Here is a 16,992-nt window from a genome sequence, read left to right as displayed (position 1 = left end):
GAGTGCTTGTGGAATGGATACGGGGAAGGGACCTAGCCAACTTTATGTACGTAATATTCCATTATATGCTCAGGTTATTTTCTCCTGTTTCTTTTTCTCTCTTTTTATTGAGTTTATTGGGGTGAGATTGGTTAATAAAACGATATAGGTTTCAGGTGTACAATTCTATAATGCATCACCTGTATATTGTATCGTGTTCACCACCCCAAGTTGAAGTTTCCTTACATCACCATTTATCCCTCCTATACCCTTTTCTACCTCCCCTCATCTTTATAAGCTCAGTTTTGAGACACCCTTAGGAAAATTTCCCCCATGAGGTCTGAAATTCTTTGACCCTCCTGGGTAAAATTTTTTCTCTCTTATAGATAACAGACTAGCAGTATTTTCTATTGCATTTTTTTAAGGCAAGTAGAATTTACTTGCCCAAGGTAAGCTGCATTTTATAACCAAATTCCAATTTCTGCTAAAAATGTCATTCTTGAAAATTTAAACTTGTTTGCTGTGTTTTCATTTGAAACAGAGTTGAGAGAGAAACATGCCCTTCAGTTTACCAAATGAGGTACGATGGTTTTGACTGGGTTCAATCATGAGTTTGCCATTTCTGCCCCAGAAAAGGAAGTAAACAGGGGTCAGAACACATTTCTTTTCCCACTTACTCCCAAACTTTCGGAAACAGTCATCTAGTGGTTGCTGTACAAGATGGTTGTGGATTGTGAGTGGTGGGCCCTCTGAGCTCACCCTCACCTCCAGGTGAGCCATGCCATCTTTGGAGTTTAGGACTGTGCAAACAGCTAAAGAATTTCACCATCAGCAGAGAGCTGAATGTAGCATTGGTAAGATTGAGATGTGGTGGTTTTAAAATGCATCCCCAGCTCGGCTGGTGTGGCTCAGTGGTTGAGTGTCGACCCATGCACCAAGAGGTTGCCGGTTTGATTCCCAGTCAGGGCACATGCCCAGGCTGTGGAACTGATCCACAGTGGGGGGCATGTAGGAGGCGGCTAATGTTCTCTCTCATCGATGTCTCTATTTCTCTCCCTCTCCCTTCTTCTCTCTCTAAAATCGATAAAGAAAAACAAAGTGTCCCCAAATTCTATGACATTCCTCTCTTCAAAAGGTAGGGCCTAATTCCCCTCCCCTTGAATGTGTCCCAGACTTAGTGTGTTGTTTCTAAGGAATAGAATGTGGCAGAACAATGCTACATGACTTCTGAGGCTAGGTCATAAAAAGGATAGCTTCTGCGTGGTGTTGTTTTTAGCTCACTCACTCTGAGGTAATCCATATGCCATGTCTTGAGGATACTCAAGTAGCCTGTGGAGGGCCTGAGGTCTCTCACAACAGTCAGCATCAACTTGCCAGCCATGTGACGGTACCATCTTGGAAGTGGATCCTCCAGCCTCAGTCAAGACTTCACATGACTGCAGGCCTGGTCAACACTTTGATTACAACCTCATGAGAGACCCCCCCCACCCCCATGCCAGAACACTCAGCTGAGCTGCTCCTGAATTCTTGTTGTTTATTGTTGTTTCATACCACCAAGTTTGGTTACACAGCTGTAGATGACTAATGCACAGGACATTAAATATTATGAGAGGGAATAAACGGAGAGAAATAGTCCTTGTTTGGTTTCTGCCTCTAGGTTTCCTGAAGCTTCTCATTTATGACTGAAATAATCAAGTGGAGCCCTGGCTGGTGTGGCTCAGTTGGTTGAGCATCATCCTATGCACTGTAAGATTGCTGGTTCAATTCCTAGTCAGGTCACATGCCCAAGTTATGGGTTCAGTCCCCAGTCAGGGTGTGTGGGAGGCAACTGATTGACATTTATCTCTCATATTGATGTTTCTCTCTCCCGCCCAATCCCTTTCCCTCTCTCTCAAATCAATAATGGTCCGGGCTAGAGGGAAAAAGAAAATCACATTTGATTCCAGAACATCTGAAAATAGTTTTAGCCACCCCATGATGTGGTAATTACATGAGTTTTACACTTGACAATCCAAAGGACTTTTGAAAATACACATTCCAGAGCCCCACTCCTGGGGACTAGAGTCCATAGCTTTGATTGGGCTTGAAGAACCCATATTTCTAAAAAGCCACGGGTAATTCTGAGGAGCAACAATCGACATATTCTAGAACCCTATGTAGGCTATTATGAGGCCCACTCTCCTGCCTTTGGGAGAATTTTCTAGAGGAAAGCATCCTGTTCAGCTTCAGGTTAGCTACACCTCATTGTTCATCCCACCATCCGGTTCACTGAAAGATCACACCGTGCATTAGGAATATGCGATTTCTCAGTGATAACGTTTGGGTTTTTTACCTCTCCGAGAGACCTTTTCACAAAGTCACCTTCCTGCTGTCCTTGCCCAGCAAGGGGTGGGGATTCTGGAGCTCTAATCCACAATGAGCTCCAATCCTGGTTGTCTTGCCTACAAGCTTTGTGGTTTTATGTGAGTTATTTAACTTCTCGAGGCCTCGGTTTCCTCATTGTAAAAGGGGACAATTGATGAATGTGGATCAGGGTTTCTCAACCTCAGATAATCCTTTGTTGTGGAGATGTCCTGTGTATTGTAAGATGTTTAACAGCATCCCTGGACTCTACCCATTACATGCCAGTAGCACTGCCCTCCACCTCAGTCATGACAACCACATATCTCCAGACATTACCAAATGTCCATCAAGGAACAAAACTGCCCCCAGTTGAGAACTGCTGATCTAGGTCACTTAACTCTGTGCATGACGCTTAGTAAATGACAATCATGATTATTTTCTCTTTTCAGGTTTCAACGCTATTTGGTTTAAGTAATTTTTTTTCCTGTGCTTTTTTTTTTTAAGATGCTACTCACATTTTTGTGACAAAATTATTTTTTAAAACGTAGGCAAAACGTTGAATCTTATGTGAATTTTAGCTCACTTAAAAAAGGTATCTGATATCAGCAGCAGAAGAAAAAAGATCAATTGTACTATATCAAAGTTTCCACCTTTAAAAAAATTTTTTTTCTTTATTGATTTTTTTAGTGTTACATTAAACATTTTTTAAATTTAATTAATTAATTTATTTTTGTTACAGATGTTTCTCCTTTTTCTTTATTGATTTTTAAAGAGAGAGGAAGGGAGAGGGAGAGAGAGATAGAAACATTGATGAGAGAGGACATTGATTGGCCTCTTCCTGCATGCCCCCTACTAGGGATTGGGCCCACAACCTGGGCAGGTGCCCCGACCGGGAAATGAACCAGTGACCTCTTGGTGCATGGGTCAACACTCAACCACTGAGCCACACTGGCCAGGCGAAGTTTACACCTTTTGTGCTGCTAAGAATGCCATTAATAAAGTGAAAAGACAACTCACAAAATGGGAGAACATATTTGCAAATCATATATCTGATAAGGGCCTGTATCTAGAATATATAAAGAAAGCTGACCACGTAATAACATAAAGACAACCAAATTAAAAAATGGGCAGAGGAATTGAATGGCTAGAAGAAAAACAAATGACCAATAAGCGCATATAAAGATATGGGCTATCAAAGGTGAGGTAGTGTGTAATTTATGACACTGTGCCGGAAGGCAGCAGAATGGACAAGTGTTCTTTTCTCTACTAAAACCTAAATGTGCAGAACTGGCCTTCTCATATTCCACTGCAACAGAAGTGAAATGCAGGAATCGATTCAAGGGTGCACTTAATACGTCAACATAGCCCTGGCCAGTGTCACTCAGTGGTTAGAGTATCGGCCACCGAAGGGTCCAGGGTTTGATTCCCAGGCAAGGGCACATACCTGGGTTGCAGGTTTGATCCCCAGCCCAGAGCATGCGGGAAGCAACCAATTGACGTGTCTCACATCGATGTTTCTGTCTCCTTCTCTCTCTCTTTCTCCCCCTCTTTTTCTCCCTCCTTTCCCTCCACTCTTTCTAAAAATCAGTGGAAAAATATCCTCAGGTGAGGATTAACAACAACAACAACGTCGACATTGGTCCTAAACTTGGACAGGTAATGTATTAAAATACACAAAACATTGCTCATATTTAAACATGCTTTCTGACTTATATGGTGTTGAATGTTAAATAAAAGATGTTTTATTTTGTCTTGTTATTTGTATTGCCTTTTTGTGCTTACAATATTATTTTATTTTTCTCATGTTTTTTAACTCATGCCCTTAAGTCTAACTTTGACCTTTTCTGGCAGTAATTAATCTTCGAGACCATTTTGCTGCCTACTGTAATGAATGCATGCATTATCACAAAGAAGCTATTGGTAGCATGTATTCTCTTGACATTTCTGTTTGGTAGTCAAATAGATGAGAGAAAAGATGGGCTGCCATTTCCACTTTAATTCAATTATGTTAACTAATAATCTTGAGTGGGGAAGGCCTTTCTCAGTCTGATGCAAAACTCAGAAGCTATAAAGTAAAATCTTTTTCTATTTAAAAACATTTTACAAGGCAAGAAAAATGAAAAAACTATAAAAACAAAACCAGTGACAACCTGGGAAGCTGGACTAATCAAAGTACAACCACAAGGAGACACACTTTTTTCATTTATTTGATCAGCAAAGTGCAAAGTATTTTATAATAGTCAAAGTCTGGAAAAATAGCACATCATATTTATTGGAGGCAGTGCCCACCTCTGCCTTTCTGAAATGTGTTTCAGAAGTCTCGTAAAATATTTGAATCATATATCTTAGACCCCAAAATACCATTTCTGACGATATGTATTTATACACGTATACATGTACACACATGTAAGGATGTTCACTGCAGCACATATATACAAGGATGTTCATTATAGCATTGTTTATAGTAGTCAAAGACTGATATGACCTAAATTCCATCAATAGGGAATCTGTTTATAAACAATCCATACAATAAAATATTTCACAATATTTTAAAAGAATTTGTGTCCTGATGTGGAAAGATGTCCCAATTATGTTAAGGGAAACATGTTTTTATAATAGTACAAATAAAATGATCACCTTTTTTCCTTAAGAGAGAGACATACATGTATACAGTTACACATGTAGCATATGTGACATACACATGGACACAGCTTCCAAAAATTACAAGTTACTTCTCAGAAACAGGATTGAGGAGGATCTGGAATGAGGTAGGTAGAATGATTTTTACTTTTCCCTTTATATTGTTCTGTACAATTGGAATTCTTCAGCTGAAACATGAAGTACTTTTGCAGTAATAATAATAATGAAATGAATGAATACAGAAAAACACAGTGCTTTCATCAAGTAATTCTACTTTGTGGAATTTATACAAAGGAAGTAATTGAATGAGTGTGCAAAGATGAATGTACAAGGGTAATGAGTAAATGTTGTAGTATTAAAACATAGAAAACAATCCAAATGCCCTTTAGTAGAGAACTGTTAAATACATTATGATGTGCCTATACCCTGGAATGCTATGTGACTATTAATAAGAGGGAATGAGGCTTCTATACTGTTGACATGGAAAATATATCCTAGCTAAATTAAAAATGGAAAATAAAAGATAGGTTTCACAATGAACTGTGCAATACAGCTTTTATATTGAAGTGTTTACATATACACAATGAAAAGTCTTGAAGGGTATTAAAAATGAAAAGCTATACATATTAATTAACATTTCTTGAGTCATCAGGCTTTCTGATTTTTTTTTTTTCTTTATTGATTTTTAGAGAGAGACAGGAAGGGAGAGGGAGAGAGAAATAGAATCATCGATGAGAGAGAATATCGACTGGCCACCTCCTGCATGCCCCACACTGGGGATTGGGCCCACAACCTGGGAATTGAACTGGTGACCTCTTGGTGCATGGGTTAATGCTCAACCACCGAGCCACACCGGCTGGGCCAGGCTCTTGTGTCTTTATATGGACGTCAAGTTTTCACATCTTAGCTGAAAGATGTTATAATTATATTCTTTCATACAGGCCTCCCAATTCCAAGGTTGGAGGCTAATCAAGGAGCACTTTCCAAGATACCTTGAGTGCTGGTCTTTATTGAGTAATTTTGTGTATTAGTACGGTACTCAGCTCCTTCCTCACTCATTCGCATTTAATCATGAGAGCAAACACCAAATTTATGTCATTAGCTCCATTTATGATGCTCAGGGAAACTCACTAAGTTGCTCAAAGTTACTCAACTAGGAAGTACCTGTACAATTACTTACAAAACCAAATGACATAGCACCATCTCAACACCAGAAAGAAAGAAAATGTGATTAAAGTCAAACCAGAGAATTCTAGGTTATTTAAACCTTTTCTACTTCTGAGCCTTTGAGGCCATGTGTCCCTCTGCTCTGAGGGGCCTCTTCCTTTCAGGAAACTTAGTGCTTCAAGGCCCAGTGAAAAATGCTTCTTCTCCCAGGAAGCCCTCCCAGATGCCCATCACTGAAAAGTACCCTTTTATCTTCCTCACTAATCTGATTTTATGCTCTCATGACATTTAGCACATTCTGCTTTTCACAGTGCCTTCCTTTAAGCCTCATCCCATAGCCCTTGCATGTTGGCCATGAGCACCCACCAAGTGTTGATGTGTAATAATATTGCTTAGGTTTTATAAAGAGCAGTTTAGAATGAAAAAAAGAAAAAAAGAATCATCCAGTAGCCTGAGCTCTAGAGTTATCTGCTGTCTGTGGTGTGTGTGTGTGTGTGAGAGAGAGAGAGAGAGAGAGAGAGAGAAACGACAACTAACTCCTAGGGCAAGTGCAAAGGCCCTGAGGCAGAAAAGAGCTTAGTGTGCCGGGAGAACAGAAACAAGGCCCGTGTGCCTGTACAGCACAATCCGAGCAGTGGTTGGCATCAGATTAAAACAGAGGAGGCGGGGCCTAACCCTGCGGGGACTTGTCGGTCTTGGTGAAATCGTCAGATTTTATTTCAGGGGTGTTGACTTTAAAGATAAATTTGTAGGAACGTATTCTAGAAGCTAGTGAGAGATGGTGCTCCACGTCGACTTGTCCACGCCCCCAGGGGCTCTAGGCCCTGCCGCCAATGTGTAATCTAGCGGGCCAGTTTTGCCTCTGTGCGGTCAACGCCCATTTATGTGGCTGTTTCCTCCCTAGACCCAGAGCCCCAGGGGAAGGCACCACCAGAGACCACGGTGCCCAGCCCTGCAACTGGTTCGCAGTGGACGCACAGCCCCGTCTGGCCCAGGGGTGACCCGGCGACTGCGCACCGCGGGTTAAACGAGAGGCCGGCGCAGAACTTTCCCCCTGTAAGCGGGGCCTCCCACTCCGCCCGGCCACGCGGGTTCCGGCAGGAGGAGGCGGGGGCTGCCGCGTGACGCAAGCGGCCGCACGTGGCCCAGGAGTGTGCTTTTAGGGACAGATGCGGGGGCTGCCGCACTCGCGAAAGCGCAAACGTGCCAGGGCCCTAGCACCCCCTCCCGTTCCGGTTTATTCTTGGTTTCGCGGGCCGGCTGGGCGGCAGTCTAGTCCAGAGACGGTGTGCCCAGAGGACGCCGGGGTGATTACGGGGGTGGGGTGGCGGAAAGTCCCCCACGCGCACCCTGTGACAACCCGAGTGGGCGCGGGCCGCCCTGCCCGCCTCAGGAAGGGCCCGCTGGTTTGTAATCTGAAAGTTTTCCTTTGGGCTCTTGAGGCTCAATTTGCCTATCTAAGAAATGGGACACTGAAATAAGCTGATGGGGAAGCACTTTACACACTTGGACACAAGTTGGGCGTTTTATTCAACTTCTACACTTCCCGCCTCCTTTCGCAAGTACAAGGGGCCGGACTAAGCAGGCTGTCACCCACAACACCGCCCCAGTCCCCTGGCGCAGTGGCCAGATTCGACTTTGCGTCTCCGGGGGCTGGAAGCTCCGGAAAAACCCCTCCGGGGTGCGGTCCCTGAACCGGGTCACGTGACTCCCGCTGGACGCCCGGGACTGGGGGGGCAAGCCGGCAAATGCGCATGCGCAACTCTTTTGGGGGGGCGGGGTGTTGGCTTGCACACAACTACTGTCAGCTCCTCCCCCTCTTTTTACGACTTCATCCTTCCTGACATTCACTCCCTTCCCCCCGCCCATTGGTTATGTCAGGCAGACAGGCTGAGTAACCAATCACGGCGCTGTGTCTAGACACCGGCACGCGGAACCGGTCGGATAGGACCAATGGAGACACTCCGATCGGACGCGCCCCAATCAGGCAGGGGAGCTGGGGCCAAGTGGGCGGCGCTTCCTCAGTCAGCATGTGGGCGGGGGAGGGCGGGGACCTGCAGCCGCAGAGGCGTCGACGGCGGCGGCAGCGACGTTCCTCAGTCTTCGGTGTGGGCTCGGTGTTGCTGGCACGGCTGTGGGCAGGGCTCGGTTGTCAGCAGCGGCGGCCCTAGGGCGGGGGGCTGCGACGCCATGGGGGGGCGGTAGACGGGCTCGGACCTTAGAGGCTAGGGGCGACGGCGGTCATCCGGCCCGCGGCGACCTTCGGCGGGGCCCAGGGGTGGGGAGGCCCGGGGCGGGGGTCGTCCCGGGCTGCGCGGGGCCGCGGGGCGGGGCTCACAGGTCGTCGGGGAGCAGGAGGCCTGGGCCGCCGCGAGGAGCCGCCGCCGGCCGCTGGGCCCTGCCGCCAGGCCTCTCGACGACGACGCTCCCGCGGGAGCCTAGCCTGAGGAGGACGCGGCGGCGGCGGCGAGGCCGCGGGAGGCCGCGGAGGATGGAGGAGCGGAAGGAAGAGGGCGAGGCAGAGATCCAGGAGCACGGGCCGGAGCACTGGTTCTCTAAGTGGGAGCGGCAGTGCCTGGCCGAGGCCGAGCAGGATGAGCAGCTGCCCCCGGAGCTGCAGGAGGAGGCGGCGGCCGCGGCGCAGCCCGAGCACAAGCAACAGAAGCTGTGGCACCTCTTCCAGAACTCGGCGACCGCCGTGGCCCAGCTCTACAAAGGTGAGGGCCGTCGCCGCCATCTTGCCGCCGCCGCCTCGGGCCCGACCCTCGGCCGAGAGCTCCGGGGCGGCTTGCCCAGCTCCGGCCGCCGCCCCGCTGCCCCCTCCTCACAAGATGGCGGCGCGGGAGGCCGGTCCTCGGGGGCGCCCGGGGGAGGCCCGGGGCCGGCGCGGGGGAAGTTTCCTTTGGGGGCCGGCCTGGAGGAACCTGCCCCCTCCTCATGCCCGGTAGCGGGGCGCCCCTGGCCGGGGAGGGCAGGGGAGGAGCCCCCAGTCACAAAATGGCGAAGGGAGGCGACAAGGCCGGCCCTATTGTGCCCGAAGCCGGCCTCGGGGCGGGGACTGAGGGGGCGCCTCCCTGCGCCGCGGCTGGGCCTCCGGCTGCGCCTCGGAGCCTCGCGGCTCCTCCGTCCACCCCACCGCGACCCCTTTGCTGCCTTCTTGTCAGTCACTGTGGGATCCCGAAACCCTTCAACAAAATGGCGAAACCTAATATGGCCGTTCCGGAGTGATTGACGCCCAAATAACATTTCTTTCTCTGTTTCTTTTTCTTTTTACCGCTCTTTCAGACCGAGTGTGTCAGCAGCCAGGACTTTCTCTCTGGGTCCCCTTCCAAAATGCAGCCACCGCCGTCACCAACCTCTACAAAGGTAAAGATAACCTTGCTGCATTGCCGATTATGGGGAAGGGCACTCTGCGTCAGGGTTTGGGTCCTGCGTTCCAAGTGTATTGGCCACCTTTACCTGGAGCCGGGCCGCAGGAGTGTTTATTGCTTCTGAAGCTAGAGACTAACCCTGAATATTTTGCAACTTGGAAACCGGTGATATTCTAGCTAGATCAATGCTTTTCACCTGGGAGCGATACTGACACTCTCAGCCCTTCTCCGCTCCCCCCCCTTTTGGTAATGGCTAGGGGCATTTTTGAATGTCATCACTGAGGGCCCTCCTGAATATCTGGTACTGCACAAGACACTGCCCCCACCCCCACCCCCACGCCCCAAATGTCAGCGTGGCTAGGTCGAGAATCCCTCAGCTGAGAGTGCGTGAGAAGAGTTTGTCTTTGGAAAAGGCACCCAAGAGAAGAAAGAGTTTATGGTTTTGTGGCACAGCGAGGTGGAGGATGGGTGTGTGTGTGTGTGTGTGTGTGTGTGTAAGCGCCTGGGGAAAAAGCTTCTTGAGATGGGCAACTTAGAGCTTGATAGATCATAGCATTTAAGTGCGTTGAAAACTAGTTAATTGAAATAATCTGTGCCCATGTTAACGTGTTGCCCTTCCCTAACAACTTCAGATATGTTTTAAAAACTAGCTTATATCTGTTTACACGTTGTTGGTAGGAAATCTGTGATCTGACCGTGAGTTAATGGAGTTGTGTTTTATGGTAGTGCCTTTCTGGAGTTAATTTCTCTACTCTGTGATGACATGAAGATAGATAAGTAAACATTCTTGCCCTTTGTGCTCTTTTAGTGACAGTGGGTTGAGATTTTTTAACTTACTGATTTTGAAGATTTGAAAATTTGGGTTTGAGTTTTTTTTGGAGGGGGTCAAGGTATAACGTGGAAAAAGGATTTGTGTTTGTTCATATTAATAAACATATAATAAAAATGCTTTCAAATTTCTAGAAGCTGCTGATTACAGTACTGGAAGTTAGTGCATTTCAAAATTATCAAAATAGGCTGTAGAGTGACTTGATTTTCAGATTCTTATTTTTGTGTAAGAATGCAAATGATGGTAGCATTCCATAAGAAAAATATCCTTGTGAGATTTCATGGGTAGAATTTGCAATTTTTTGGGACAGTTATTTGAGAATGTAAACTAAAACTGGTGAGTAGAATGTTAATTTTAGGGAATGAGGAACAAATAGCCTAGGCTTACCAAGAAAAGGGAAACATAATTAAATGGTGCTCTAGTGGTCAACTTTGATTTTATGTGGCTGAGTTCCTTGAATTTTGACTCCTGAGTAGTTTGCTTTAACATCCATCAGTGCTTGAGGGTCTTGAGCACTCTCTGGAGTGTTTCTTAGTTTCATCCAGACAGGGAATTTTGAAATAAGACAGAGAACTCATTTTTAAAAAATACTCAGATTTCTTGGGGCATACTTGCAGTAAAATTACCCTTTTAAAACATGTAAGCCTCAGTTTGATAGAGGTGTTCTGTTAAGAAATAATTCTCTCTCACCACCCAGCCCCTAGCAATGGCTGATCTGATTGTTGTATATATGGGTTTTCCCGTTTCCATAATTTCATAAACAGAACTTTACAGTATGGAGCCTTTTGTGCCTGGCTTCTTTCACTTCCCATAGTGTTTCTGAGACTGATCCATTGAGTTCACATTGCATGCATTAATAAGTAGCTCAGTGCCTTTTTTTCTTTTGCTGAGTAGCATTCTGTTGTGTGGTGGATTATCCATATGCTTGTTGCAATTGCTTTTTACTTAAAGGGGAAGGCAATACATTTTTAGCCTCTTCTAGGTCATACAGAAATGGAATGGGCTCTAGCTTTTTTTGGTTAGTTCTTGGTGCTGTAGTCTACAACATTGTATCCCTTTAGGACTAAAAGCTGGTAGTTTTCTTTACTGCTAATTCATATAAGATGGGCTTTAGAAGCTGAATCTTGAAATCTCTAATTGGATTATTTGATTTGAAAATGCTGCTTATAATTTACTACTTTCCTTTGTTCAGAAAACTCAAGGGAGACAGTCATTATTTTTAAAAAACATCACATGAGGTTCTTGAAGCGTTATTGCAAATGCTGGATTATTAGACTGACTTACTCTTATTTTGCATTTTATTTGTTAAATGCATTCCTTTTTACCTGAATGAAAAGGAAGTTGTAGTTTGTGGAATTTGGTAGTGTAGCAACATTTATTTTTTTATCTGATTTAAGGAGAGTGTGGATAGTGCTCTGTAGTTACATTCTTCCTTCTTTTTAGTGTGTGATGTATAGAGAACACAATTCAACTATAGGAATAATTGGATACCTTAAATAGATCTGAAAAAATTGACAAGGTAGTGTCACAAGTGTAGGCAGCATTAAGTAGTGGTAAATTTCAATCAGAATGTTCACAGTTCTGATTAAGTATTTAAATGTAACGGGGGAAGATTTAGGGGAGGGGTCCCTTTAAGTGGCCAGTGCATCTGCATTTTGTATGATTAAGCCCTTATCTAGCAAGTTAAAAAAATGGCTCATTTTGCAGCCTAATGATAGCTTGGTATATTCACAAATTTATTACTAATCTCTAAAAGGAGCATAGTAGAAGGTCAGAATTGAGATACAAGCTTAGAAGAGGGGGGGCCCTTTTGATGATTGCTTGTAGAATTTTGAAAGATTGGACATTCAGTTCAGTTGGTTGGGTAGGAATGCAGCTGGGAGGATTTGGAGGAGAGTGAGTGAGTTGGGGTGTCTCCTCGTGTGGACAGAATTCAACAAAATGGAGTGGAGTGCATGTTTCCTTATATTGCACAAAATAAGGCCAGACTCCGTTATCCTTTTTTGGAAAGGGGAAGAAAAATCCTGATAGCTGGTTTTTGTTTTTACATTGCCTTGATAACTCTAAAGAGGGTGATCCTTGTTCAGTATTGAGTCATGTTGTGTCTCCCTTGTCTAGTCTAGTACATTTTTTGACGTCTGCAGCTAAATAATGTAGTAAAAAATTTTACTGAGGTTGTTTTAATATAGTCCAGGTTGATGTTTACCTGGGAAATTTACTTGGCCAAGCCTGTGTGTTTGCTTCTTAAATCTACACTCACTCACCCACCCACCACATTTTCTTGTGGTGGCTGGTTTCCAGTCTCTGTCTTTTGACTCTTCTTTAGGAAAGTATATATTCTCACCTTATCTATTTCCATATTTCTTCAGCATGGGCTGCTTTCCTAGGTAAGAAGTTGGACTGGTTCACATGGTTAGACTGAGGTGGATGCTGGTGCTCTAGCTCTTCAGCAGCCCCTATGAACCACCAGTGCTTGAGCCTACCCTGTAGAGTCGCTGCTTTAATTGTTTCAGCTTGTGAATGTTTTTCTTCTTTAATTCTTTTTTTATGTGATGCTTCATTTCTTTGTCTCTCCACATTTTAAAACTGCTTCTGAAACTTCAGTTGCATGCTGAGTTCTACCACGTGTTGAGAGCTTTCTGTTGGTATTGTTTATATTAGAGATGTTTCTGGTCCTCGGGAACAGCATTTGCCCCAGGCCAGCATCCTTATGGAGTCTACTGCTGGATTATCTGAGTTCAGAATTTAGGCTGTTACTGCATAGCTCTAAGGTCCTGGAGACAAGACAGTGGAGCAAGATACTTCACCATTGTGCTCCTTCATTTTCTTAACGGTAAGTGATGGGGATAAGTACCCACAACTTAGTGCAAGTTCTTAGTTTAGTGCTGGCATATACTTTGTGTTTAAGTGTTAGAGTTGACTGTTGGTGGTCAAGTTTTGTTTTTCAGATGTTTCTGGTTGTGTACAGTACTGAAGAAGAAGGGAAGATAGTTTATTTTTTGTGTGTACTTTTTTCCCTCTTGTATTGGAATAAGCTTCATGATGTGTACTTTTTCTTTATTTTTCCCTAAAATGGCTAAATGTAAATAAAAATTTCAGGTGAGAAAAATAGTAGGATGCCTTTAAAATCCTTATTTTTGAGCTACCTTGGTGCCAAATTCTGTTTATGTTTTCTCACTTCAGTGGGCCATTTTGGACCTATACATAAACTGAAAGTGAAAATTTGTTGGCTAAGTGGTGATTGATTGATGTGTAAACAAATGGTCAGACAGAGCATATGCTACTTGGAGACAGATATTGGGATTTCAGCTTCTTACAATTTTCTGGATCTTGTTTGTGATTCTCCTTGCTGCAAAAAAAAAATTGTTAATTAAACTTTCAGACTTGGTACAAAATGTCTTAGTATTGATCACAATTAGAACCCTGTCTTAAATTGTATTAAATGTATAAGGAGCGGAAGTAGCCTCAGTTATTCCTAATACTATTTTGAGATTGTAAGTTTTTGTAGAAGACAATCATTTTCTTATGTATACTTTTCTGTAAATGGATATTTTGGCTGCAAATACCAGAAAAATACAAGTGAGGCTGGCTTCAGTCGTATGCATGTGGATTGGCTCCTCTGAGGGTGAGGTTGACTGAATTCAGTGGCTCAGACTCCCTGGCTCTGCAGCTCCCCACTCTGTGTGCTCACACTTGTATGCGCTTTGTCTTCAGGCTAATTTCAATGTGTTGGCCTCTCACATTTTAGGGCCACTCACTCAATGAAGCTTAGAAAAACCAGGGAAGCTTTTTTTCCTAGGAGCTTCTAACAAATGATTTCTACAGTTTCTTGGTCAGAATTGGGTCACATGCGTACTGAGAATCAGTATTATAGCCAACAGTTTGGGGTTATGCAGATTAATTTAGGACCAAACTACATATTCCACCCCTTGAGTGAATATGTAGCAGAAGCTTCCCCCAGAGCCATTCAAACAAAAACTTGGAGGACCTTTAGGAAAAGGAAGGAGTATTGAATGCCAGGCAACTGTGGCTGCAATGATTCATTCTTAGTTCTTGTCCTTTGTTTTGTGTGGTAGGTGAAGATTAAGTAAATGTGTTAGTAGCTAGAAGTTAGTTCTTATTTCTGAATACTACCTGGTTAGGGAATACATAGTTATTTTCTCAACACAATTGGAAAACAGTTTTGTTTTGGCTGTGACTTCGATCTTTGTTTCTAATGAAATATTTTTTTAAAACATGTTTTTACTGATTTTGGAGAGAGGGGGGAAGGGAGAGAGAAACATCGATGTGAGAGAGAGAGAGAGAGACATTGATTGGCAGCCTCCTGCACGACCCCCACTGGGGATTGATCGAAACCCGGGCATGTGCCCTGACCAGGAATTGAACCCAGGACCTCTCAGTTCATGGGATGACACTCAGTTCACTGAGCCACAGTGGCTGGGCTCTAATGATTACCGGCCCCCCTGCCTCCTCCCCCGGCCCCAGCAGATTGGTTAGTTAAGTGCAGATTTAGTTCTTAAGTTTAAATATTTTATAGTCATTAGTATTCCAAAGATGAATTGCTTTGGTAGATCCCCGAAGGAGAATGGAAAACGGCTTCTCTATTGTTAAAGGAAGAAATATCTTGTACAGGTAACTGTCACTTACCTAACTTTGGGCAAGGCCCTTTGAAACCTCAGTTTCAGTTTCATGTTTATGAAATTGGAGTATCTGCTCTGGTGGACTCACAGTAAAGTTTGTATCAGAAAAACTGTAAATAGTGAAATCGGATTAATTTTGTCAGTGTATCATGTAAGGAAGTTTTGCATTTGGTCTTGACCTCAGAAATCATCATGATTGTTTGCGAACTGCCTCATGCAGTTGTGGGAGAGTTAGACTTCTAAAAGACTCGTGAATTAAATTTTAGCTGCTTATATAGAAACATTTTTTAAAAATATGAAAGGGGACATCTACTGTGATTGGCATGAATCACTGTTTCTTTAATGAGGAAATGAATGTGTTGTGACTAAAGAAAGGTTAGATTGACATTTTGTGATGCCCTTGGGGTTTGTCTAACCTTCAAGCTATGGTCTTTTTCCAGTGTCTTTGGCATCAGTAAGATGCTGTTGGACCCAAAACTGTCCTCCACTTTTTCTCCGTGTTGCACTTCTAGAATTTGGGTGTCTGTTGTCAGGGTTCAGATGTATTTGGCTGAGAGTTTTCAGGTCATCCTGTGTGTATAGCTGGACACTAAATTAACCTGTGACTACATTAAACTAATACCTAAGATTATCCAGTAAGCATATAGATTTCTCCTCCTCAGTGCAAAGTTTTACAGGAGGGATTTGATTTTCAACCACCTATTTAATGTCCTAAACATAGGAGCATATTTTATTTTATTTTATTTTATTTATTTATTTTTTTTTATCCTCACCCGAGGACATTTTTCCATTTTTTGTTCAGGTAGAGTGGGAGGGAGAGAGAGGAACAGAGAGAGAGAGAGAAACATCGATGTGAAAGGGACACACCGAGTGGCTGCCACCCGCACAACCGACCAGGGCCGGGGACAAACTGCAGCCGAGGCACGCGCCCCCAGCGGGAACCGAACCCGGGTCTCTCAGGACCGCAGGCCGACGCTCTAACTGCTGAGCCAAACTGGCCAGGGCAACCACCTATTTAATGTCCTAAACATAGGAGCATATTTTAAATGCTTTCGTGTCAATATGAGATTTTCTATTAAGGGAAATAACTGAGATTGGATTAATGTGGGTGGCAAAGTAATTGGATTTGTCTTTTAGGAGATGTTATTATGACCAGGCAATACAAAAGCATGTACCCGAAGACCTTAAATGTTACATCTGCTTTTCTTATACTGTACCTTCTAGTATGTAAACATCAGTGTTCACAAAATGCCTGATATTTAGCATGCTTTTGGTTGGTTCTGATGAGACTCATGCAGAATTTTTGTGGTGAAATGATTGGTCAGTTGCATACAATATAAAGGAAGTCCACGATTATATAACTATCTTCCATCTAAACCAATGAATATTGAGTTTTCCAACTTTGTTTAAATCTGTGATGAAATCATCAACCCCTTGCGGATAGAACTTTTGAGACTTCCTTGTGCCCTTAATCAGAACAAACCAAAACTTTTGCCAAGCTCCTTTACTGGATTTGTCAGTTTCTTTAAACAGCCTTACTGGGGCCTCTTCCCTTTGCCTCTGGAGATTTGTATTAGGTTTAGCTTCTCTTTTAAGTTGTCTGGTTTGCCAGGTGTACATTTACATGTCTGCTTCATCTTTGTACCATCCAAGTCTGCTTAAGGCTTGTTTCTTGAATCCCTTTCGTGCTTCTAACTTTTTCCCACTCTGTATATCTAGTTCTGAGCCTACCTTCATTTAGTTCTTGAAAAATAAAATGTCTTTAGTCATTCTGTTTGGAAAACAGAAGCTTCTTCAGTAATGAACTTGATTACAACAATTCTTTTAGGTGTAAGGCAGATTTGTAGAAACCTGGTTGCTTTTAGGTTAATAATTTTACGTTTCTTCTCCCTTCTATGATCAAGTCCCATGGGATGGGCTTGGTTTTTCTTGATGGCTTAATTTCTCTCAAAATGCTTCTAGTTCTTCAGAATACATAAGGTCTAGACACAGCTTGTTGAGGTTATTTCAGAATTTACTCCTC

At 43.8% G+C, this 16,992-nt stretch overlaps 1 protein-coding gene across 1 annotated transcript in view; it reads left to right on the top strand.

The window, feature by feature from the left end:
* The first annotated feature begins 8,367 nt into the window (after positions 1–8,367).
* CUNH16orf72 (chromosome unknown C16orf72 homolog) overlaps positions 8,368–16,992 on the top strand; it is a 29,643-nt gene continuing 21,018 nt past the window's right edge. The window contains exons 1-2 of the mRNA XM_036280745.1: positions 8,368–8,846; positions 9,415–9,495. Of these exons, the coding sequence (XP_036136638.1) occupies positions 8,621–8,846; positions 9,415–9,495 (307 nt within the window). The 5' untranslated portion in view covers positions 8,368–8,620. The remainder of the gene's footprint in view (positions 8,847–9,414; positions 9,496–16,992) is intronic.

The sequence above is a fragment of the Molossus molossus genome, unplaced genomic scaffold (assembly GCF_014108415.1).
Source record: "Molossus molossus isolate mMolMol1 unplaced genomic scaffold, mMolMol1.p scaffold_m16_p_3, whole genome shotgun sequence".
Taxonomy (NCBI): domain Eukaryota; kingdom Metazoa; phylum Chordata; class Mammalia; order Chiroptera; family Molossidae; genus Molossus; species Molossus molossus.
Note: the sequence above shows the minus strand (reverse complement) of the source record. Positions and strands in the feature narration are given on the sequence as shown.